The sequence below is a fragment of the Balaenoptera musculus genome, chromosome 4 (genome assembly GCF_009873245.2).
Source record: "Balaenoptera musculus isolate JJ_BM4_2016_0621 chromosome 4, mBalMus1.pri.v3, whole genome shotgun sequence".
Lineage (NCBI taxonomy): Eukaryota > Metazoa > Chordata > Mammalia > Artiodactyla > Balaenopteridae > Balaenoptera > Balaenoptera musculus.
Window position 1 is genome coordinate 87000785 of NC_045788.1, and position 25773 is coordinate 87026557.

A 25773-nucleotide genomic window follows, 5' to 3' on the forward strand; every position below is an offset into this window, starting at 1 on the left:
ACTTTGAGATATAAGGACAGAAAATAATAATGAAAATTAACCTAATAGAGCAAAAGTGGAAAATAAATTTAAGTATAAGCTGCTTTTATATAAACTAAACAAATACAAAAGTAGAATTATAAAATTTAAAGTTCTAATTGGCCATTAGCGTATCTTCTTTGATGAAAAGTCTATACAGTCAGCCCTTCATAACTGTGGGCTCCCCACATGAGGATTCAACCAACCAGAGACTGAAAAACAATTTGAAAACATTTTCCAGAAAGTTCCAAAATGAAAAATTTGAATTTCCCCACACAATGGTAACTATTTACATAGCATTACATTGTATTTACAAACACTTACAAAGCATTTACAGGTACTAGGTACAATGTAATTATAAGTAACTGAGAGATGATTTAAAGTATATGAAAGAATGTGGATAGGTTATATGCAAATGCTATGCCATCTTTTTTTTTCAAGATAAGCTTGTATTACTTTAATGAATTAATTTTTTAAATTGAAGTATAATTGATATATAACATTATATTAGTTTCAGGTTTACAACATAATAATTCAATATTTGTATATATTTTATTTTATCTTTCTTTTTTTTAATTTTTTTTTTTGTGGCATGGACATATATACACTACCAAACGTAAAACAGATAGCTGGTGGGAAGCAGCTGCATAGCACAGGGAGATCAGCTCGGTGCTTTGTGACCACCTACAGGGGTGGGATAGGGAGGGTGGGATAGGGAGGGTGGGAGGGAGGGAGACGCAAGAGGGAAGAGATATGGGGACAAATGTACATGTATAACTGATTCACTTTGTTATAAAGCAGAAACTAACACACCATTGTAAAGCAATTATACTCCAGTAAAGATGTTAAAAAAAAAACAAAAAAAAAACTACCATATGATTCAGCTATGCCATATTATATAAATGACTTGAAAAAAAAAAAAAAAATGACTTGAGCATCTGCAGATTTTCGTGTTTGCAGGGTGTCCTCGAACCAATCTCCTCCACCCCCAACCCATACTGAAGGATGACTGCACACATCTTCTGTCCACTTTTTTAAAAGCTGGGTTGTTTGTTGTTTTCCTGTTATTGAGTTGCAAGACTTCTTTATGTATTTGGATATAATTCCTTTGTCTGATATATATGTTGCAAACATTTTCTTCCAATCTATGGTTTGCCTTTGTTTTCTTACTGGTGTCTTTCGAAGATCAAACATTTTTAACTTTAATGAAGTCTAACTTACCACTTTTTTCCTTTTCTATTCTGTATTTTTGTGTTCTAGTACAATTAATTTGTTTTGCAAATTGCACGCACACACACGTATGGTTTTACAGTTTTACATGCAGTTCATATCTCAGCAAGAAGTAACCACAGCAAAATTTTTCAACTTTGTAGCTATCTTTTCTTGAATATAGCCTGCAATTTCTCAGGTTCTAGTTAAAAGTAAAGCTACTCTTTTACATCATATTTCTAAAGGGGTATTTGTGGTTTCCATGGGAACACATACATTAGTATTAAGGCATATAAAATGTTTCAAACAAATACATTTACATGGCATTTCTTTTAATAAACAGGATTGATAGCCTAAATAATTAATGCCCATTAAACATTTGAAATTGAGATTACCTTTGTAAAGTGCCAATGAATTTAAAATAGGAATTATTATAAAGCTAAGTATTTCCTTTCAAAGACCTTCAATTCTCTTTCTTCCAAAGTTACTTATGCACATGAAATATTCTGCAGTTGGCAAGTTCTATATTTCATCTACTATTCATTGTATTTAAAACTACTGTAAAGATTTCATTCAAAGTGCATTTTAAGCTTTAGTGTCTATGTGGGCAGTCAAACAATCATAATTGTAAACCAACCATAAAACAAGGTATAATTTGCATTTTAAGAAGAAAATCTTTTTCTTCTTTAAAAAAAAAGGTGAAAAAAATGTTAAGTAATTTTTGCATATGTCAAATTGCTTTTTATGAAGACTCAATAATACTACATGGAAATAGGTCTTGAAATTACACTCAATGGAAACATGGATAGAATAGAGTCAGTTACCTCTAATGTGACTGCTTTTAGTAACTCATTAACTAACTAATCAATTATATAGTTAAATATTATGCTCAGAATCACATTGAAATATTTATGCAGAACATTGGGTCCCAAGTAACATCAATGTTATCTACCACCAATATTATTTACTCAGGGAAAAAAAAAAAAAAGAGAATCAAGAGATAGTGTTACAGGAAACACTGACTGAAACCGCCCGCCCTAGCCAGGCAAAGACAGTAACAATTTGCATGAGTTATTTTATGACAGGAGATGGTGGTAAGGAACACGGAACTAACAAGCCACCACCAACCAGAAGACTACTCGAAAGGTCAAAAGGAGAGAGAGGAGACGCCAGTCCACATGTCCTACCAATCTCCCAGAATCCTCCTTGCTGGAATCTAACTTGGCTGAGCAGTTGTGCGCACCACCAGAAAGGACCCTGAGTCAGAATGATTGGCCACAGACAACCCAGAAACTAATCTCATCACAGCAAAAACAGAGACTGCGAGCCACGTGGCAGAGCAGTCCTCCTGGGTTCCCTTACCCTCCTGCACTCCAGCCAGGTGCCCCTTCCCAAAAAAGTCTCTTGCTTTGTCAGCACGTGTGTCTCCTCTGACAATTCATTTCAGAGTGTTAGACAAGAGCCCACTCTCGGGCCCTGGAAGGGGTATCCCTTCCTGCAACAATAGGACTAGAATGGGCCTTGAAACTCAACTTTACTTCCAATTCAGAAATGCCTCCTATCACATACAACAAAAGACATCAGCTAAGTCCTTTAAACAAGGCCAGTTGGGAAATACGTACTATTAGTTCTTGAGATATCAGCCCCATTATCAGACAGACCTAACTAATGGAAAGGTCTTCTTTACACTGAGTATTCAAATCTATGTTCCTATGTCCTTCACCTTCTAGTCCTAGCTCTGTTTTCTAAAGCTACAAAGAAAAATTATACTCCCTAAATCAAAAGAACAGTAGGAAATCATCAAGTTGTTCAGCTCTGTGGAAAAACCAGATAAGCAACTATGTAATCATAGAAATGCTAAATGAACTAAAGCTGGGTCTCCTGAAAAACAAGAAATAGACAGAGTTCCTCCCATCAAGCCTCTTAGATAGCCTCATCTACCAGTGGGCAGAGAGCAGAAGCAAGAAGAACTACAATCCTGCAGCCTGTGGAACAAAAACCACTTTCACAGAAAGATAGACAAGACGAAAAGGCAGAGGGCTATGTACCAGATGAAGGAACAAGATAAAACCCCAGAAAAACGATTAAGTGAAGTGGAGATAGGCAACCTTCCAGAAAAAGAATTCAGAATAATGATAGTGAAGATGATCCAGGACCTCGGAAAAACAATGGAGGCAAAGATCGAGAAGATGCAAGAAATGTTTAACAAAGACCTAGAAAAATTAAAGAACAAACAGAGATGAACAATACAATAACTGAAATGAAAACTACATTAGAAGGAATCAAGAGCAGAATAACTGAGGCAGAAGAACGGATAAGTGACCTGGAAGACAGAATGGTGGAATTCACTGCTGCAGAACAGAATAAAGAAAAAAAGAATGAAAAGAAACGAAGGCAGCCTAAGAGACCTCTGGGACAACATTAAACAAAACAACATTCGCATTATAGGGGTCCCAGAAGGAGAAAAGAGAGAGAAAGGACCAGAGAAAATATCTGAAGAGATTGTAGTCAAAAACTTCCCTAACATGGGAAAGGAAATAGCCACCCAAGTCCAGGAAGCGCAGAGAGACCCATACAGAATAAACCCAAGGAGAAACACGCCGAGACACATAGTAATCAAACTGGTAAAAATTAAAGACAAAGAAAAATTATTGAAAGCAGCAAGGGAAAAACGACAAATAACATACAAGGGAACGCCCATAAGGTTAACAGCTGATTTCTCAGCAGAAATTCTACAAGCCAGAAGGGAGTGGCATGATATACTTAAAGTGATGAAACGGAAGAACGTACAAACAAGATTACTCTACCCGGCAAGGATCTCATTCAGATTCGATGGAGAAATCAAAAGCTTTACAGACAAGCAAAAGCTAAGAGAATTCAGTACCACCAAACCAGCTCTACAATAAATGCTAAAGAAACTTCTCTAAGTGGGAAACACAAGAGAAGAAAAGGACCTGCAAAAACAAACCCAAAACAATTAAGAAAACTGTCATAGGAACATACATATCAATAATTACCTTAATCGTGAATGGATTAAATGCTCCAACCAAAAGACACAGGCTTACTGAATGGATACAAAAACAAGACCTGTATATATGCTGTCTACAAGAGACCCACTTCAGACCTAGGGACACATACAGACTGAAAGTGAGGGGATGGAAAAAGATATTCCATGCAAATGGAAATCAAAAGAAAGCTGGAGTAGCAATACTCATATCAAATAAAATAGACTTTAAAATAGAGAATGTTACAAGAGACAAGGAAGGACACTACACAATGATCAAGAGATCAATCCAAGAAGAATATAACAATTATAAATATATATGCACCCAACATAGGAGCACCTCAATACATAAGGCAACTGCTAACAGCCATAAAAGAGGAAATCGACAAAAACACAATAATAGTGGGGGACTTCAACACCTCACTTACACCAATGGACAGATCATCCAAAATGAAAATAAATAAGGAAACAGAAGCTGTAAATGACACAATAGACCAGATAGATTTAATTGATATTTATAGGACATTCCATCCCCAAACAGCAGATTACACTTTCTTCTCATGTGCGCACGGAACATTCTCCAGGATAGATCACATCTTGGGTCACAAATCAAGCCTCAGTAAATTTAAGAAAATTGAAATCATATCAAGCATCTTTTCTAACCACAGTGCTATGAGATTAGAAATGAATCACAGGGAAAAAAACGTAAAAAACACAAACACATGGAGGGTAAACAATACGTTACTAAATAACCAAGAGATCACTGAGGAAATCAAAGAGGAAATCAAAAAATATCTAGAGAAAAATGACAATGAAAACACGACAATCCAAAACCTATGGGATGCAGCAAAAGCAGTTCTAAGAGGGAAGTTTATAGCTATACAAGCCTACCTCAAGAAACAAGAAAAATCTCAAATACACAATCTAACCTTACACCTAAAGGAACTAGAGAAAGAAGAACAAACAAAACCCAAAGTTAGCAGAAGGAATGAAATCATAAAGACCAGAGCTGAAATAAATGAAATAGAAACAAAGAAAACAGTAGCAAAGATCAATAAAACTAAAAGCTGGTTCTTTGAGAAGATAAACAAAATTGATAAACCATTAGCCAGACTCATCAAGAAAAAGAGGGAGAGGACTCAAATCCATAAAATTAGAAATGAAAAAGGAGAAGTTACAACAGACACTGCAAAAATACAAAGCATCCTAAGAGAGTACTACAAGCAACTCTATGCCAATAAAATGGACAACCTGGAAGAAATGGACAAATTCTTAGAAAGGTATAACCTTCCAAGACTGAACCAGGAAGAAACAGAAAATATCAACAGACCAATCACAAGTAATGAAATTGAAACTGTGATTAAAAATCTTCCAACAAACAAAAGTCTAGGACCAGATGGCTTCACAGGTGAACTCTATCAAACATTCAGAGAGGAGCTAACACCTATCCTTCTCAAACTCTTCCAAAAAATTGCAGAGGAAGGAACACTCCCAAACTCATTCTATGAGGCCACCATCACCCTGATACCAAAACCAAAGATACTACAAAAAAAGAAAATTACAGATCAATATCACTGATGACTATAGACGCAAAAATCCTCAACAGGATACTAGCAAACAGAATCCAACAACACATTAAAAGGATCATACACCATGATCAAGTGGGATTTATCCCAGGGATGCAAGGATTCTTCAATATACGCAAATCAATCAATGTGATACACCATATTAACAAATTGAAGAAGAAAAACCATATGATCATCTCAATAGATGCAGAAAAAGCTTTTGACAAAATTCAGAACCCATTTATGATAAAAACTCTCCAGAAAGTGGGCATAGAGGGAACCTACCTCAACATAATAAAGGCCATATACGACAAAGCCACAGCAAACATCATTCTCAATGGTGAAAAGCTGAAAGCATTTCCTCTAAGATCAGGAAAGAGACAAGGATGTCCATTCTCACCACTATTATTTAACATAGTTTTGGAAGTCCTAGCCACGGCAACCAGAGAAGAAAAAGAAATAAAAGGAATACAAATTGGAAAAGAAGAATTAAAACTGTCACTGTTTGCAGATGACATGATACTATACATAGAGAATCCTAAAAATGCCACCAGAAAACTACTAGAGCTAATCAATGAATTTGGTAAAGTTGCAGGATACAAAATTAATGCACAGAAATCTCTGGCATTCCTATACACTAATAATGAAAAATATGAAAGAGAAATTATGGAAACACTCCCATTTACCATTGCAATAAAAAGAATCAAATACCTAGGAATAAACCTACCTAGGGAGACAAAAGACCTGTATGCAGAAAACTATAAGACACTGATGAAAGAAATTAAAGATGATACCAACAGATGGAGAGATATACCATGTTCTTGGATTGGAAGAATCAATTTTGTGAAAATGACTATACTACCCAAAGCAACCTACAGATTCAATGCAATCCCTATCAAATTACTAATGGCATTTTTTACGGAACTAGAACAAATCATCTTAAAATTTGTATGGAGACACAAAAGACCCCGAATAGCCAAAGCAGTTTGAAGGAAAAAAACGGAGCTGTAGGAATCAGACTCCCTGACTTCAGACTATACTACAAAGCTACAGTAATCAAGACAATATGGTACTGGCACAAAGACAGAAACATAGATCAGTAGAACAAGATAGAAAGCCCAGAGGTAAACCCACACACCTATGGTCAACTAATCTATGACAAAGGAGGCAAAGATATACAATGGAGAAAAGACAGTCTCTTCAATAAGTGGTGCTGGGAAAACTGGACAGCTACATGCAAAAGAATGAAATTAGAAAACTCCCTAACACCATACACAAAAATAAACTCCAAATGGATTCGAGACCTAAATATAAGACTGGACACTATCAAACTCTTAGAGGAAAACATAGGAAGAACACTCTTTGACATAAATCACAGCAAGATCTTTTTTGATCCACTTCCTAGAGTAATAGAAATAAAAACAAAAATAAACAAATGGGACCTAATGAAACTTAAAAGCTTTTGCACAGCAAAGGAAACCATAAACATGACGAAAAGACAACCCTCAGAGTGGGAGAAAATATTTGCAAATGAATCAACAGACAAAGGATTAATCTCCAAAATATATAAACAGCTCATGCAGCTCCATATTAAAGAAACAAACAACTCAATCCAAAAATGTGCAGAAGACCTAAACAGACATTTCTCCAAAGAAGACATACAGATGGCCAAGAAGCACATGAAAAGCTGCTCAACATCACTAATCATTAGAGAAATGCAAATCGAAACTACAATGAGGCATCACCTCACACCAGTTAGAATGGGCATCATCAGAAAATCTACAAACAACAAATGCTGGAGAGGGTGTGGAGAAAAGGGAACCCTCTTGCACTGTTGGTGGGAATGTAAATTGATACAGCCACTATGGAGAACAGTATGGAGGTTCCTTAAAAAGCTAAAAATAGAATTACCATATGATCCAGCAATCCCACTATTGGGCATACACCCAGAGAAAACCATCATTCAAAAAGACGCATGCACCCCAATGTTCACTGCAGGACTATTTACGGTAGCTAGGTCATGGAAGCAAACTAAATGCACATCGATAGATAAATGGATAAAGAAGCTGTGGTACATATTTACTCAGCCATAAGAAGGAACGAAATTGTGTCATTTGTTGATTCGTGGATGGATCTAAAGACTGTCATACAGAGTGAAGTAAGTCAGAAAGAGAAAAACAAATATCGTATATTAACGCACGTATGTGGAACCTAGAAAAATGGTACAGATGAACCGGTTTGAAGGGCAGAAGTTGAGACACAGATGTAGAGAACAAACGTATGGACACCAAGGGGGGAAAACCGTGGTGGGGTGGGGATGGTGGTGTGCTGAATTGGGCGATTGGGATTGACATGTATACACTGATGTGTATAAAACTGATGACTAATAAGAACCTGCAGTATAAAAAAACAAACGAACAAACAAAAAAACCAACTAATACTAAACTTCCTTTGGGTTATTTGTATGGAAATATGTTAATATAAATGTTTCAGACATTACATGAAATTTCTAAAAATGTTATATGTTCTGGTATAATGTTACGTCATAATTCTAGTTATTACTTTAAAATGTATATCTCAGAAATAACTAAATTTCCTTGTCAATTGCATTATTATGAACTTTCATCAAATCTTTAACTGTGGTCATTTTTAAGTCTTTTGTCATTTACAGACAGTTCTGGGTGTACTCTGATGCTTTTGCAAAAATGTTCCTATAGAAGGGTTTCATCTTCAAGGAATTCATGGAAAAGACTCTGACAAGTACAGGTTTCTGGTAACTGACTATACTGCTGAACTGAATGAAGAAGCATTTTCAGAACTCTAATGGAAAACTGATGAACTCATAAAAGTGCTAACAAAAGATCAAGATAAAAAAAATTAATTACATGGGACTGAGTGAACTGATGAGGATGATCATAATTTTTGTGACTTTCTGTTTGAATAAAAAAAAAAAAAAAAAGGATCATACACCATGATCAAATGGGATTTATCCCAGGGATGCAAGGATTCTTCAATATACGCAAATCAATCAATGTGATACACCATATTAACAAATTGAAGAATAAAAAAAAAAATAGACATACAGGAGGTCATCATAAGAGGTGATATTACATACATATTTGCTAGTACTCAGTACACAAAGGTAAAGAAAGTGAGTTGTGCATTTTTATAAATGTGGGAATGATAACAAGCCTAATGATTTTTGAAAAATATTTGTAAGGCAGCACCAATGATTCAAACCAAAGTACCACTCTAGATAAGTCTTTTCCCCCAACGAGTCTTACTAATTCCTCAGTAATAAAATACTGTTTAGTCTGAATTATAAGATTAACTTTTTAATTTATACGCCCAAGGAAACACGTATATCGCTTTGGGGCTTATACCTTTTCAGAGTCAGATTCCCAAATAGCAAGCAATACATTAAAAAACAATGAGTCAACAATAGGCTAATTGCTTGCCCTGCACATATTCCTAATTAAGCAAACATCAGTAAAGCAGAGTACATAAAATTGAGGGGACAAACATCTTGGTTTGAGAACATGTGCCAAAGAATCAACAAAATAAATCTGGAATCATGCCGCAACTAAACTTAACCAGTGGTGACAGCATGTCTCTGGGGAAAGAGAGTGCTAACTATGTCTACCATCATGCCCAGGAACAGGAAATTTGTACTATGGTAGGTTGGTAACTATGGAAACTCATCTGACAAATTGCAAAGGCAGACTGGGTGAAAGAGTCCCATACTCATAAAAAAATGGAATAACTTAGTGGCTCTAGGTCAAATGACTAAGGTTAATTCACCCAAGGATAAACTGGGGTCTTGACTACTTTATCCAAAACAAACCCTTTTGAATGTTTTTCTATCTATTAGATTTTTTAAATTTTTCTTAATTTTTGGCATTGTAAAGATTTCTAAACCAAAAAGCATCTTGAATTTAATTTCCGAGTGTTAGACAAGTGTAATACACAAAGTGTAATACAATTTTATTTAGTATTTCTGATTTCTAACTTGTAGCATTAAAAAAATATATATGGCCTATGCTTTATCGTTGAGGTTTTTTATTTTTAAAAAAAAGCCAATGGACTATTTAGAAATGTTTAAATTGGTTCATTCAAACATGATTTCTTCAAATTTAAGAGGTTTCCAACTTAAAATTTTACTTTAATGAAAATCTTCACTCTAATGTCATTTTATTTAAGAAATCTGAATCAACTAAATGAAAGGGTCAATTTCCCCATTTTCTGGCTCTTCCTAAATGTATCTTATGCGTTTTCTAGTTACTCTATCATTTTATGAAATAGGGAATAAAAATGAAATATTAAATAAATGATATAATACGTAGCAGATCAGAAAATTAGAACCCATGTTACTCTCTACCTCTTGAAGTTCTGTAAGATTAATGTCTCCTATTACTTTTGAAAGTGACTATCACTGTGACAAGTTCTTTTCCTATAGTTCACATTGCATATTTTATTCTGAATTAGATATTCTTCTAATTAGTTTAGGAATATTTTTCAGATGTTAAGATATAGGAGCCATTTTAAATATAGGAAGAAAGTACTTTGAATTAGAATGATCAGAAATGGAGAAAGAGGCTATTAAGAAATTGGAGAAAAGGCTTGGCAAAGTGCAAGAAGTCTCAAAATTGGGATAGGTGCACTTAAATACATACTGACACTAAAGCACGAATATGTGAAATTAGGACAATCCTGGAAATTCTAGGATACAAGACTGCTGTCCCAATATGTTAGGAATGTTTTGATAATAGTCAATAGTCTGAGTTAGTCTCCCCATAGTGATTTCATGTTAACAGGTAGTAACAGATATCACTAAATTAATCTCTACTAATCTCTCTTATTAATCTCTTTATCTCTATTATTATTCTCTGATGGTAAGTCAGGCATTGTGGCAGGCATGGAGGCCACACTAGCACTGCACACGTCACAATATGATAGCAGCTGCCTGAAGGAACACTCCATTTAGGTCAGCTTAATTTAACCAAGGACTCCATAACTGAATCTGCTTAGGAAGAGTCTAAAAAAAAAAAAAAAAAAAATCACTCAGCATAGTTTACTGTAATTCACTGAATGAATGAATGAACATTATAAGTTTAGACATATGGGTAACAATTATCTAAAACAATATATTATTTACATTATTCTCTCAAAAGTTCATGTGTGGCCTTTACTAATTTTTTATATTTAACATGTCAAAATAATTTCAAAACAACAATTTGCCAAGATGAAAATTACGACTAAGTAGCCAAATTCAAAGTAAAGTTTGATTGATAATGTCTATGTAAAATTTAATTCACAAATAAGAAGTCTATTCTCTGAAAAAAATTTAGTTGCTTTGAACATTTAAAATAACTCAGCTCTCTGTCTCTGTACTTAAAAAGGAATCTCTCCCAATAAAGGAAATCATGAGTGCTTTTAAATAAAGAATGCTATTAGGTGCCCTAAAATTTGGGAGGAAAGTTCATTGTACTTAGCTTACTGTACTTAACTTCAATATTTCTTTTACTTCTCATTACTCATGAGTCAATCAAGAGTCACCTCTAATTAAGAATTATAGTTCCCTGATGGCAGTGTGAATTTAACACAGATCTCAAACCACTCGAAATTGAATATTCTGATTGCTTCTCAGGTATGAATAGACTAAATTTAATTCTTCAAAAACCAAGGCAAAAAACACAAGTTAAGTAAATTAATGGTTAGGATAATACTTTTTTCAGGAGTTCCCAAGTAGCATTGAGCCATTAAAACAGTTTTATTCCCCAAAGTTTAGTATTAAATCTGAGTTAATATTTCAGACTTTAACATGGTTTATGAGGTGCTTTAAAAGTATTCTGGTGGTAATGTCAAAAAGTTGAGGTTCATTTCCAGTTATTAGGAGTGTATGGTGATTAAATCTTTGGAAATGATAAGATATTATAGATTGGCACCTTGTTACACCATCTTACTCAAAATTAATGATGGACTGGCTATAAAACTTCCAAGTTGTTTAAAATAAACTTTCTAGGTATTACACAGGCAGAAGGATGAGGTGACACTATTATAGATTCTGCTGTCTTCTTTGTTCCCCCAAACTCATGGAATAACCCTCAGCTAGCTCGGGAAACTGACTCTGCAAACAATTAATTTCACTATCACAGCAACTCAACAACAATTCCTGAGTAGCCTTTGTACAGAGCAGTTTATTAGACACCAAGAAAGGTTACAAAGGCAGTAGTAAGTCATGGTTTCTATTTCTAAAGAGTTTATAATTAAGAAAATAGAAAAACAGGAAACTCACAAATACACATCTATTAAGAACAAATAGTGAGTGTATAATTTTTATAATGAATCAGCTCTTATAACTCGTTTATGGATTTAAAAGAAAGAAAAAAAGATGAGATGTTTATAACATAGATAGGATTTAAAAGGAAGAAAGAAGGTGAGATGTTTATAACATAGACAGAACCAAGTGGAATTTTACTATAAAAAGTCTTACGAAAAGGTGTGAATTAAGTATTCTCTCTGGATTGCTCAGAACATCTTAAAAGGCCAACATTTAGTTCTTCTACTTTAATCATCTACTGCTTTTTTTTTTGGTAGTGAGTATTGGTGACTAGGATGAAGCCAGCTCTTTTCTATCATTTAATCTACATAAAATAATTCAATCTGTATTAGAAATAGTTCCGAGGGAAATACTGCATTACTTAATTTTTTTTTTTTTCTTAAGATAGACCTAACTTTCCCACTCAGACGGTTCAGCTACAAATCAGAAACAATCAGAATCGGGGTCAGAGGATTTCAACTCCTTTCTGAAAAAATCACATAATGAATGCACTGATGCTGGCAAAACCATTTAAAAATACTAAAATGCAATTAAACTCAGAATCTTTATTGCCTAGAAATCATCTCTCCAGGTTCCCCAGACCTGTGCTGGTTTACATGTATACAGTAAATCTGAAATAAAGTTTCTTAGAGTATTTCTATAATTTACAGCAAGTCAAAATAAGTGAATCTGAATCTTCTTAATTATTATAACAACACTGTTAGGTCCCATTTGATTCTACTAAAAACGAGAGTTATTCTCTGTGCTAACTACTGTTTTTGATACAGAGATGAACAGAACATATAAAGAGATAATGGCTACTTTAGTACCATGGGCCACAAAATACTATTACAGAGGCCGAATCTTCCTAATTTCTTTATTTCTCAGGTGAGATTAGAATTACTTACACTAGTTACGTCTCCTGAGGATACTAGATACTGAAGGAACGCTAGTGACGAAGAAAATCTACTGTCTTTGAAATATTTCATTAAATTTCCTAATTGCTGATGCTTATACAGGAAAAATAAAAATGATGTATCATAAAAATATATTAACCAAATGAATAGAAACTAATAAAAATAGGTATTACCACAACACACCCACATTCCAGAAAGAAAGCATGGCATTACATTGCCATCATATAAATCAGACTTCCTCAGAATTACGAACTGCTCTTCAAAAATAAGTTTAGAGAATGAACGACCAAGAGAATGGGAGAAAATGTTTCCAAATGATATTATCTAACAAAGGACTTGTATCAAAATGTCTTATTCTGCTCAGGTTGCTATAACAAATTAACATGGATTAGGTGAAGCCATTCTTTTTTTTTCTTTTTTCATTTTTTTTTTTAATCTGTCTTAATTTATTTTTCTTTTTTTAATTGGAGTATAACTGCTTTACAGTGTTGTGTTAGTTTCTGCTGTACAATGAAATGAATCAGCTATATGTATACCTGTATGCCCTCCCTCTTGGACCTCCCTCCCAACACCCCTCTCATCCCACCCATTCTAGGTCGTCACAGAGCACGGAGCTGAGCTTCCTATGCTTTATAGCATGTTCCCACTAGCTATCTATTTTATGCATGGTAGAATCTATTATACAGAGTGAAGTAAGCCAGAAGGAGAAAAACAAATATCGTATATTAACACATATAGGTGAAGCCATTCTTTAAGCAAAGAATAAACACTTATTTCTCACAGTTCTATGGAAGTCCAAACCTCCTATGTGTCTAAGATTTTGGTTCTTGGTGAGGGCCCTCTTCCTAGCTTGCAGTCAGCTACCTTCTTGTTGTAATCTCACATGGCAGAGAAAAGAAAGAGAAATAAGCTCTCACCTGTCTCTTTTTACTGAGGGCACTAATCCCATTATGAGAGCTCCACCTTGGTGACCTAATCACTCCCAAAGGTCCCACTGTCAAATACCATCACATTGGTGATGAGGGTTTCAATGTATGAATGAGGGGGAGGGGCACAAACATGCATTCCATAACACAAAACATATAAAGAACTCTCAAAATCCAATAATTTTTAAAAATCCAATAAAAATGAGCAAATATTTGAACAGAGACTTCATTAAAGAAGACAAATCAGCAAATGAAAAAAACGTTACATGTATTAGTAACTAGGGAAAAAACTAAAATACTAATGAACTAACCACACACCTATTAGTAACTAAAATTTTTAAAGTCTGATCATAATAAATGGTAGCAAGGGTATGGAGCAACTCATACATTGCTGGTGGGAACATAAATGGTAAAACCACTTAGGATGACAGTTTGGCATTTTCTTAAAAAGTTACACTTTTTAAGTTACATTTACCATATGACCCAGTCATTCCACATGTACATGTTTACCCAAGACAAATGAAAGCATATGTTCACACAAAGACATACATAAGTGTTCATAGCAGCATTGCTTATAATAGCCCAAAACTGGAAATAATGCAAATATCCATCAATAGGTAAATGTATAAACAAAATGTAGTATCTCTACAAGGTACACCTATCTAAAAGGAATAAAGGAAAGACCAAAACAACATGAAGAAATCTCAAAATCATTATGTGGAATGAAAGAAGCAAGACCAAAAAAGAGAATCTACTGTATGATTGTTACATAAAATTCAAGAACATTTACACTAATGTATATAGATAGAAAGCAGATTAGTAGTTGGTTCCCTGGGGATGTAGAAAGGGAGCAGGGAAATGACAAGAGAGGAAGATTACAAAGGGGTACCAGGAAACTTTTGAAAATGATGAATATGTACATTATCTTGATTGTGGTGATGTTTCTAGGGTCTGTATGTATGTATGTGTTTGTGTATCTGCTGTATGCCAATTATACTTCAATAAAATTCTTTCCAAAAAATGGGGGAAAAAACGTCATCATAGGCATTTATCTATTTGTCACTAAAATGTAAGCTCCATAAAGACAACAATTTTTAACTGTTTTATTGACTATGTATTCCCAATACTGACATATTAGCCTAAGAAATATGTCTGATAAATGGATGACAGAGAAAAAACAAAACAGAACTATGAATCAAAAGATGCAAACTCCATTTTAATTTCATTTCAAGCACTACTAAGCTTATAATAAAAGTATCAATAATTTCCAAAAGCCAAAATAGTAACAGTTTTATCCTTCTACTGAAATAATTTCACTGCTTGGTCTCTTTAATAACTTTCTAAGAATTACATAGCTTCTTTTTAACTAACAATAATGATAATAACAGCAAGCACATAGTATTCACTATGTGCCAGGCACTGTTCTAAGGATGTAGCATATGGTAATTTATTAATCTTTATGAAACCGTATCAAGTAGGTTTATATTTTCTCATTTATAAGATTGATTAGTAGAGCTCTTAGTAAAAATACCAATCCTTTATACTTCAGAGGTTGTACTAATATTTTATTTGAATATATTATTTAGATATTATTCATTTATAAATATAAATATTATAAATCAATATTTCATCCAAGCTTCATTGATCACAAAACTTTTTCCCTCCTCAGACCAGAACAAGGCCCTACAATTCTTTCACTACTTATCTCAATAATTACTACCACCTATTAACTGGAGGCAATATGCAGATGAAAACTTTGCTACTCTAGGGCAAAACCATCCTAGAAATACTCAGGACTCATTTACTTAAATATTCCACTCAGTCATTTAGTTTCCTTGAATTTGGAAGAAAAATGTTAATTCTTTTATCATCTTCCTCTCTCCCTTCTCCCAGACCCCAAAGCCCATAACTACTGATATCTGGTATCTGGAAACACGTTAAAATATTCAGATCCAGGGAGAAAACCAGACCATTAATAATTAGCAAAAACAGCTTATCTAAAAATACTATTGGAAACTGGCAGTGATATGTTGGAAAGATGAGTTTTGAGGAGAAATAATGAGAATCTATAAAACTATAAAGAGTAGTAGGGTGAACAGGTTCAAGAAAGCCATAAATGAAATATGGTACGATTAGTAACTGAAATTAAGATACCTGGAGGACATATCTCTAACTCCACAACTTGATAACAAGTAGGACCATCATGTTTCTAAAGCCACACAATTTGATAATATTAGGGCTCTAGTCATAACATAGTTTCTTAATTTTTCAATCTTATTTTATCACATAAATCTATGGGAATATGAGTCATCTTACTTAACACTGTATACCACAAATTTAGATACCAATGAACAATGTACATATTATTCATGCTGGAATCAAAACAAAAAATTTTCATATCTATTTATAAAATTTTTAAATAGCACACAAAAGAATGGCAGCTTGCAGGAAAAAAAAATGATCTTTTAAAATTTGAAAAGATGCTGAAACTCGCTAATAATGAGATTGCAAAATTGCAATTATATATTTACTATTTTTCACCTATCAGATTACCAATAATCAAGTGGAATACATATACCGTTGGTGAGAATGTGGAGAAACAGGCACTTTCAAACATTACTCACACGAGTGCAAAACAGTGCAATATTTATAGAGGACAATTTGACAGTACTTATAAAAACTATAAACACATTTACTATTTGATGTAGCAAGATCAAGTCTAAAAATGTATCCTACAGATTATACTTGCATAGATACAAAATAGCATATACACAAAGCTATTCACTGCAGTATTACTGGTTTATTAAAATATTTTGACATTACAAACTATGTAATATATACACATTAGAATCTTAGTAGACATAAGAATGAGAATGATTTTTACCCCAAAAAGAAAGAGCTCCAGTATATCTTAAGAGGAAATGGCAAGGTATGTAACAGTGTACATATGTTACCTTTTATTCAAGAAAAGATAAAATGTGTGTGTGTTTCCTTGTCTATGTTTTACATAAACCATATGAAGACAAACAAAAAATTGATAAAAATGGTTTTCTGTAGGAGGTGGTGGGGGTAGGGTAAGTAGGAATGGAAAATGGTAGTAAGACTTCAGAAAATACCCTTTTATACTGTTTTGCATGTATTAGCCACTCAAAAAAAAAAATGTAGAAACACTCTTCCTCCACAACACTCTGCGATGAACATTTACAAAAATTTACTAAAGACTATGATATATGATAGTGAATTACTGGGGAAAAAAAAATCATAATTTTTCCAGATAGTAAATTCTGCTGAAATAGTAGCGGATGCAAACTATTATATATAGAATGGATAAACAACAAAGTCCTACTGTATAGCGCAGGGAACTGTATTCAATATCCTGTAATAAACCATAATGGAAAAGAATATGAAAAAGTATATATATACATACACACACACATATGTGTGTGTATATATATATATATATATTATATATATGTACGTATAACTGAATCACTTTGCTGTACACCAGAAACTAACACAACACTGGAAATCAACTATACTTCAATAAAAAGTAAATTAAAAAAAACAGTGTTGTCTTGCTTTAAGAAGAGAAACACAGAACAACATAACAGAACTAAGAGTTCAGAAATATACCTAATATATATGGGAACTTATTTTAGGATAAAAGTGTCCTCAAATCATAGAAAAGGACAGACAATTCAATAATTTTTGGACAACTGGTTATACCATTGGGGAAAAAACGTAGGTCGCTCCCTTATATCATAAGCAAACATAAGTTTTAAATTATTTAAAATAAAATAAAACATCCCATAAAACTGTGAAGAGTTTTGTATGATTTTTTAACATTTCAGATCAGGGAGAGAGGGGGAAATTGTCTTTTTAGATAATATATAACTTCCAGAAACTATAAGGAAAAAGATAAAGAGACTTTAACTACATAAAAACTTAAACGTTCTGTATAAGACAATATAAAGTTAAAAAATAAGAGACGAATATAAGACAAAAGATTACTGTCCATATCAAAGAGCTGCTAAAAAATTAACAAGGAAAGTTCAAAAAGTAACTGAAAATTTGAAAAAAGATGCAAATAGGTGGTTTATAGAACTACAAATAGGCAATCAATTATGAAACTTCTTCCAGGAATCTATGAAGCTTTTAAATGAACTATTTTTCCAGTTTTATCAAACTGGCAACAACAACAACAAAAGTTCTACTAAACAGTATTAGAGAGGGAAATGGGTTTTAATATACTGTTTATGGGAATATAAATTAATACAGCTAGGTTGGCCAGCAATGTGACACATATTTAAATGTAAAAAATATTCACAGTAATTCTATTTCTTTGCATATATTTTATAAATACATGTGTACAATAAAGTATATAAAAGTACACTCAATGCAGCAATTACTGTAATAGGAAAAAAAAAAGGGAAAAAACCTAGGAATATCATTAAGTAATTGTGGTATATCAACACAATGGAATACTATTACAGCCATTAAGAACCAGACAGAGAAATAGCAATAGTTCTCAAACCTGAATGTGCATTAAAATTCACCTGGTGAGCTAGGTAAAATGCCCATTGTCTCCAAGCCCTGGGATACTGATTCAGTAAAACTGAATGTGTGTTCAAGAATCTTCATTTTTAATAACCCAGAGGATTTTGATAAAGGTGGCAACATTAGTCACTCTGAAAAATATTGGTAATAGAGTGGAAAAAGCAATTTCTATGACCACATTTATGTTTTTAAAGAAACTACTTGTAGATGTAAATATGGACGATGTATACTTCAAAGTAAACTTGTGGAAAAAGTCTGGGACGATATTTAAATTTCTAACAATGGTGACCTCTAGGGAAAGAAATAATACATTGGGGGATAGGGGGATGAAACAGAACTTTAACCATTAACTCTAAATTTCTGTAGTATTTGGATTTTTTTGTACCAAAAATATATCTACTTATTACCTATAATGTTAAGAAAATAAAATGTCCTGAGTTAGTATTTGTTTCCTAAATGAAGACTCACTTTTCTAGGATTATCAACTAATAACATGACAACCTGGTGGTATTAATTATTCTTTGCCTTCAGGCAAGACATTCTTCTTTCTATTTCCCTCATACTTAATGTGTGCCTCCATGCATCTTCTCTGCATTATGGTAATAGTTCCATTCCCACTCAAGGAAATCACCTCCTCACAATACCAGGCCTCATCCTCCTAACTTATATTTAGAGGGAAAATTCTCAGGTATGAGTTTTGGCACTATCATCACAAAAGTAATGGTTAAGCAGGGGAGACAAAAGTTAAGTAGTAAGGAACTCTTTCTTTCTGTGGTTTCCCAAGGGTAGAACACTGATGGGGTAGAACAAGTGGGACTCTCTTCCTTAAAGCCATGGTAATATTTGGGAGCATGGCCTGGCTGTGAGGGCTAGGGACTAATGACTTCAATTAGGAATTACCTCATGAGTTTAAAGTTGACAAGTTATCTACTGAAGCGGAACATTATGAAGGCATTTACTATTACAGCACGCTACCATTGCATGAAAATAATTAGATAGTAATTACACACTTACAGATTTCTTGGTAACCAGGAAACAGTCCTATGTATTTTGCATTTTGATAACACAACATTAATTAAAACGCAGACAGCCATATAATTAACATACGACATTATAACACATGAATCATAACAAATTATCTTACTGATGGATAATGATTTTAGCCTAAATTATTCTCAAAATCTTTATAGAGTTAAGAATTATTTCATCTCCAACTCAAGTTTTGACTCTCCTAAGCAAAATGACAGCAACCAGCTGACCCTTAGCAATATTTTATAGACTCAGTTTTATAGCTAGAAGAGGGAAACAATCAGTCATGTTTTTCACCTTAATTTAACAGATGAGGAAAAAGTCACAATAGTACTAAATGTAAATGGTCTCTGACTCCCAAAGTCCAATGTTTGTTATCCACTGCAGATGCTGTCCCACCAATTTCCTTTCTAAAATTTCCATTACTCTTTCACATAACTGTTCATTTCTACCTAGATTTATGCTTGTGATTATGCAATTTACTCTAATCAACAACTGAGTAATTTTATCACATGTATCAAAATCCTACTTGCAAAATTGATCCATCCAGGAAGACTTCTCTGACTCCAAGGATAAAAACTGCAGTTTGTACCACTGTCAAGTCATCCAAGAAAAATCTTCCTTTTGTGTTTATTTAGCAGCGCTTACATATATAGAGATTAAATTTTCTTAACTAAAACCCAGGACACATGATCTGAGCCAAATAACTTTTTTTCAATTCATAAGCTTTCGTAAATATTTAATTTGAAAATATTAAATAACAAGTAAATAAACTGATTTTAAGGACAAGAATAAAATTACATGCAATTAGAGTTGTACTAAAAAATTACTAATAACATTCTTAAAAAATTCCCACACCTAAATCTAGAAATCCTCCAGTTAGTGACTAGCTTTGTGGAGGAAGAAAGACAGCTATCCATCTGCAGCAGTTAACAACACCTTTAGCTAAATATTTTGTTGACATTTCACACTACTTGTCAAGTTAATTTATTTGCCAAAAAAGATGTGAGGCTATATTCTTTATGTGAAAACAAGAGTTCTGTAAAGATGGCGCATCTTCATCCCTAAGACACCAAACTTGTGCAAGATGACAAAGGTGGTGCCCATTGTCAGTGAGTGCACATGCCACGGAATGCTCCTCCCTGCCCCATGCTCAGGCAGGAGACTGATTATATGGTCAACCTAGGAACGGAAGCTGAGAACATCTTAACAGAAATATTCCTTTGCCTTACTCAAGCTGAAGACACAGGACATAATTTAGGAGAAAAATATTATAGTGTCACAGGTAATAAAACCCCAATACAGGGTTAGAGCCCCAGGAGGCTGCATGGGTGATAGAGGAAAAAAGCAAAAACAAGACAATTAAAGTTAAGAATAAAAGCATTATGGCTTAAACTTTCCCAAGTAGAGCATATTAATCTAGATATAGAATCTAAGACAGAAGCATTGAATCAATACTTTCACACGAATTAGTGTAAACTGATTCCAAAAGAAATTTTAAATTATCGTAAGTGTAAAATGGGGCCCAATATTCATGCCCAGAATTTTAAATTGGAATATAAACCTTTTGTTGCTAAATAAAGGAATGCTAAAACTTAGATGCATATACTGAAAACCTTGCATATACTGAAAAATAAACAAAAATAAAATACATATGCCAAGGAAAAACCTCTCCATCATACATTATACCCTACCATTCAATTTTTCTACCTTTTATTTTATATAAAAATGCATATTTTACAATGGATCTGTACGTCAGTAAAACTTTATTAACAATAAGTCTTCAGCCATAAGCTTTTAGTAAATATTTGTACTCCTAAGACAGTGTTGATTTGTCTTACCTATACTGGCCATAACTTCTTTTCTTACCAATCTGTAGACTAAATTTGATCCCCTGAATGTTTCAGAGAAATGATTATATATTATTATGTAATATTTAATGTATAATGACTAGATAATATTTTGAAACAAATAATATACGTTGCTTAATATTTTTTATTTCATTTTATTTTACGTGTACTCGGGAACACTTACCTGATATAGAAGGTCTTTCTGAGGCAAAGGGGGGGACTGTCCTTCATACATAGGAGGTGGTTTATGTGTGGGTGGAAGGTCGATCCTGCATTAAAAAGTTTAAAAAATGCGATTGCCACTTTTAGCAAAAAAACAAAAAAAAAGGTGGGTGGGGGAAACATTCAAGATTCGCTTAAGTTTTGAGAATATTTTCCTCATACTAATATTTGTATTAGCATACATGTTTAATTCAGTTCTTACATTTCCATTAATCAATCATAATTGGAACAAAAAAGTGAACTGGTTTTAAAGGTTCTAATGTTTAGGACTAATCTGAAATAAACAATTCTTTGAAAAATTAAAAAAAGAAGCAAATAGAAGTATTTTTTGAACATTATTATTAAGCAAGTAATCTAGTATATGATTAATTAAGTACTGCACATCTTTATATATGACTTATGCCTACCAACATTTTAAATATAGTCAAACATGTGTAATGGAAAACACTTTCCTCCAAGTATCATAAAAGTGATTCAAAAGACTATATCTTAAAATGATAATGAAAAAAAAAGTTTATACTATATTTTGGAAATACTTCCATAATTAGTTTTCAAAAGCCATGGTCATTCTTAGAATATTCATCATGTAAATTAAGATTTTCAATCTACAAACCATTATAAATCTTGGCACCTGAAATAAATAAAGAGACCATTACATCCTTGGGGAATGCATTTATCTTTGCCAAAATGACCTAATCTACTAAAAAAAAGTATTTTCATATATTTTTAAATTGTTGCATTACAACAAAAATAGAATTAAATATATCTTGTAGCTCTCTGCATTTTAGAAAATAAGTTTTCATATATTCTCCTACTTTTGAAGATCACAGATAACTAATTTTCAGTAATTGAGATCAGTAAATCAAATAAAAATTTTACCTATATTAAAAGATAAAGAGGATGAAAGCTATAGAGGCCAAAGAAATTACAAATTCTCACTTCTCCATGTGGGCATGAAATAATATTTTAAATGAACAGAATTCAAACAATATATAAAATGATTACATGGATGTAATTACTAGCCTACTAGTAAATTATGTTTTCGAAATTATAGAAAAGCTTGAGATAATTTGGCAACTAAGATGAAGTTAACCATAAGCTAGATGCTCTTGAAATATTAGAGGAATCTGGTCTTACAGGTATTAGACTAAAAGGGTATTTTATAGTCCTTTTATTTGAAGTAATTATTTCCTTTAATGTGACAAAAATCACAGCAAATGTATAGCTCCAAGATGCCATAAGTTATTTAGGTGAGAAAACCAAGGTTCATGGAGGTGATGTGACTCGTTCATGATCATACCACTAATTTGATCGTAATAGAGCTAACACCCAGGTGTCCTTAATCCAAAAAGATCAGTGCTCTAACTGTGCCAGATTAGAGAGGCAGAGACATACACAAAGCATTTATGAAGACAGAAGAAATACATTCTTTCAGAGCCAGCCTCATGTCCTCATATAAAAACATTAATAACCACACAAGAAATAATGTCATTTGTATAGAACTTCACAGTTCATAAACATCATCTTATTCTACTCTTATCACAGCCATATGAGGTAAGCAGGAAAAGTATTATTCACATTTCACAGATGAAGCAACAAAAGCTGCTGATGGAATTAAGTGAACTGGGACTTTGGTCTTTTGATTATACAACAGAGTGCAATTTCTGTTTTATAATTCTATCTCATGATTAGGTCCAAAACATTGCTTTCTCTTTAAATAAAAGCACATTTTGTAATACACCAAAACCAAATTTCTTTAAGATAAAAGCTTTAAAACTCAATGTATTAAATAACTTTTGGCAGTTGAAAGTTAGTTATATCTATACATAAGACAGGCATAAACAATTTAAAGAAGTAATTTAAACTTCTAAGATTTTTTATATCTGTCTTTCAACTACTTCATGGAAGACCTGCATTTTTATTCAGAAGGCAGGACAACATAGAGTCATTATGTTACCATTTGGAAAGATATGTAATATACTGTAGGTTAAAAAGGTGTCTAATATATTTGTCTCTAGCAGCCCCTTGCAACTGTTTATTTACCAAAATGTAGTCAGACTTTCTGACAAAACCAGTCATCTTACAAAGACCTAACAGTATCTTTACTTCCATCCCTCAGACACTTCTCATATGAGTAGCTGTAAAGATAAAGACTGCCACATACTGAATATTCACAGTTGAACACAAGCAAAAAATTTACCTACACTTTGTCAAGGTAGGATGGTCTCTTTTTTCGAGGAGTCAACAGCACAGTCACAAAGATGGCAATGATGAAAAGGGCAAGGACAGCTCCAATTACAGCTCCAGCTACAGCTATAGAAGAGGTCTGCTTAAGTGGAACCTCTGTAAAGTAACAAAAATTAGGTTTTTCAAACAATTTTAAGAGTTCTTGAGTTTGTGTCCTCTGATCTCTACAATGTGCAAGGACTGATTAAGTATGTTATCCAACCACAAGCTTAGAAGACCCCAAATTTGATTCATTACTTTTTGTAGCATTATGCTAACACATTTATTCCTTGCAAGATGTCACTTTAGCACTCCAACTTTACTTTTTTAAAGTTATGAAAAGAATATCCCCAGTCAGGTATCAATGAGTGAATCTACTGTCAACGGGCAAAGAATGTCTGGATGAGAAAAGAAGATAGAGAAAAGGATGAAAACTAAGTTATTACTCTAAAAGGTGATAAAAAAAACAAAAAATTCAGTATTCCTTAATGGAGTTAGCCAACAATGTATTGAATAGATTTTTACCTTTCATTCTATTAAAAGAAATTCTATGAAAGAAACCAAAAACCTTCAAGAAAGGGAAAACAACACTAAAAAACAGAAAATATCCCAGACCTAATAGTCAAAAAGTGACATTGCAAAATCTAAGATTTTAAAATATAAGTATTATTAAAACGGTACTTGCTGCAGATAACTTCCCTTAATTCACACACATTTAATACAAATTACACTTTAAGATAGTGTCTATACTACAAAATTATGTAAATTCTTCCCTGTCTCCTGGCTATAGACACACTCTATCATTTCTGAATACCAATTTCTCTTTTCCAGTCTGCACCACAAAATTTTATAAGGAAGGATGTTAAAAACATATTTAGTACTTAGCATTTCACACAATTCTAAAAAAAGTCACCCTACTTTATGAACTCCCAATTAAAGGAATTTACTAAAATTATTTTCAAATATAAGTATTATGGATATGACAAAACCATCAATCCTTATGTGTAGGTATTATTTTGACAATTTCAGCCATATTAAATCCAATAACTGAATTTTGTGGAGCGACCCATCAGTTACAAAGAACCTTCAATATACACGATTTTATCTTTCTAACCAGTAAGAAAGATATTAAAGGTAACATTCTATAAATGAAGATACTGCTATTCTAAAGTTAAATATTCTGCCCAAGGTCACTGAGTCAATGAATAGGAGAGAACACAGGGTGAAATAAAGCTAGGTTAGGGCAGGATAGAAACCTCCACCTGTAAGCCCTTTTTGGGAAAGAATGGTTTTTCGCAACATCTAACGTAGTCTCTCCTTTTGGGTCCCCTATTTGGAAATGCAGAGCTCTTAGTCTTCAATTAAATTGACATTCATATACACCCTTAAATAATTACAATTACTCTTGGAATCCATACATGACAAATTTAAATAGAATTAAGCACTATCAGTTTTGAAATATGTTTCACCTACTTACCATCATGGTATTTCCAAACACATGCATAGTGTATTTAGAAGCATTTCCCGACTGTTCATATTAAAATGTGATTCATGTGGTGTTTTAGATTGCTAAAAACAATGTTTTACTTTCTTGCCAATTATAAAAATTTCTTTAGCAAACTAATGATCTTGGGTTTGTTTATTAATGGTTCATTTTATTAGCCTCATTCTAGACTAAAAATCTTATACCAATGAGCGCCAAGGAACCCAATCTGATAATCTTTCAAATACTGAATAGAATCTAAAAATATACAATTATTTTAAACAATATAACCAGCTTCATTGTTCAGGATGTTACCCTCATTTGCTAATACATATCTGGTTTATCTTCGTGTTGTTGCTCATTTCTCTAATCACTACTAACTCCATTTGAATATGTGCTACATGAGAAAAAGATTTGAAAACCAAGCCAGTCAAGTATTACTCTGCTC

General features: G+C 33.1%; 1 protein-coding gene across 1 annotated transcript in view; it reads right to left on the reverse strand.

Moving 5' to 3' along the window:
- Nucleotides 1-25773, reverse strand: part of NECTIN3 (nectin cell adhesion molecule 3) — a 130966-nt gene that overhangs the window by 25752 nt on the left and 79441 nt on the right. The window contains exons 6-7 of the mRNA XM_036850016.1: nucleotides 23821-23959; nucleotides 21579-21663 (exon numbers count right to left, since the gene is read on the reverse strand). Coding sequence (XP_036705911.1) covers nucleotides 21579-21663; nucleotides 23821-23959 — 224 coding nt within the window. The remainder of the gene's footprint in view (nucleotides 1-21578; nucleotides 21664-23820; nucleotides 23960-25773) is intronic.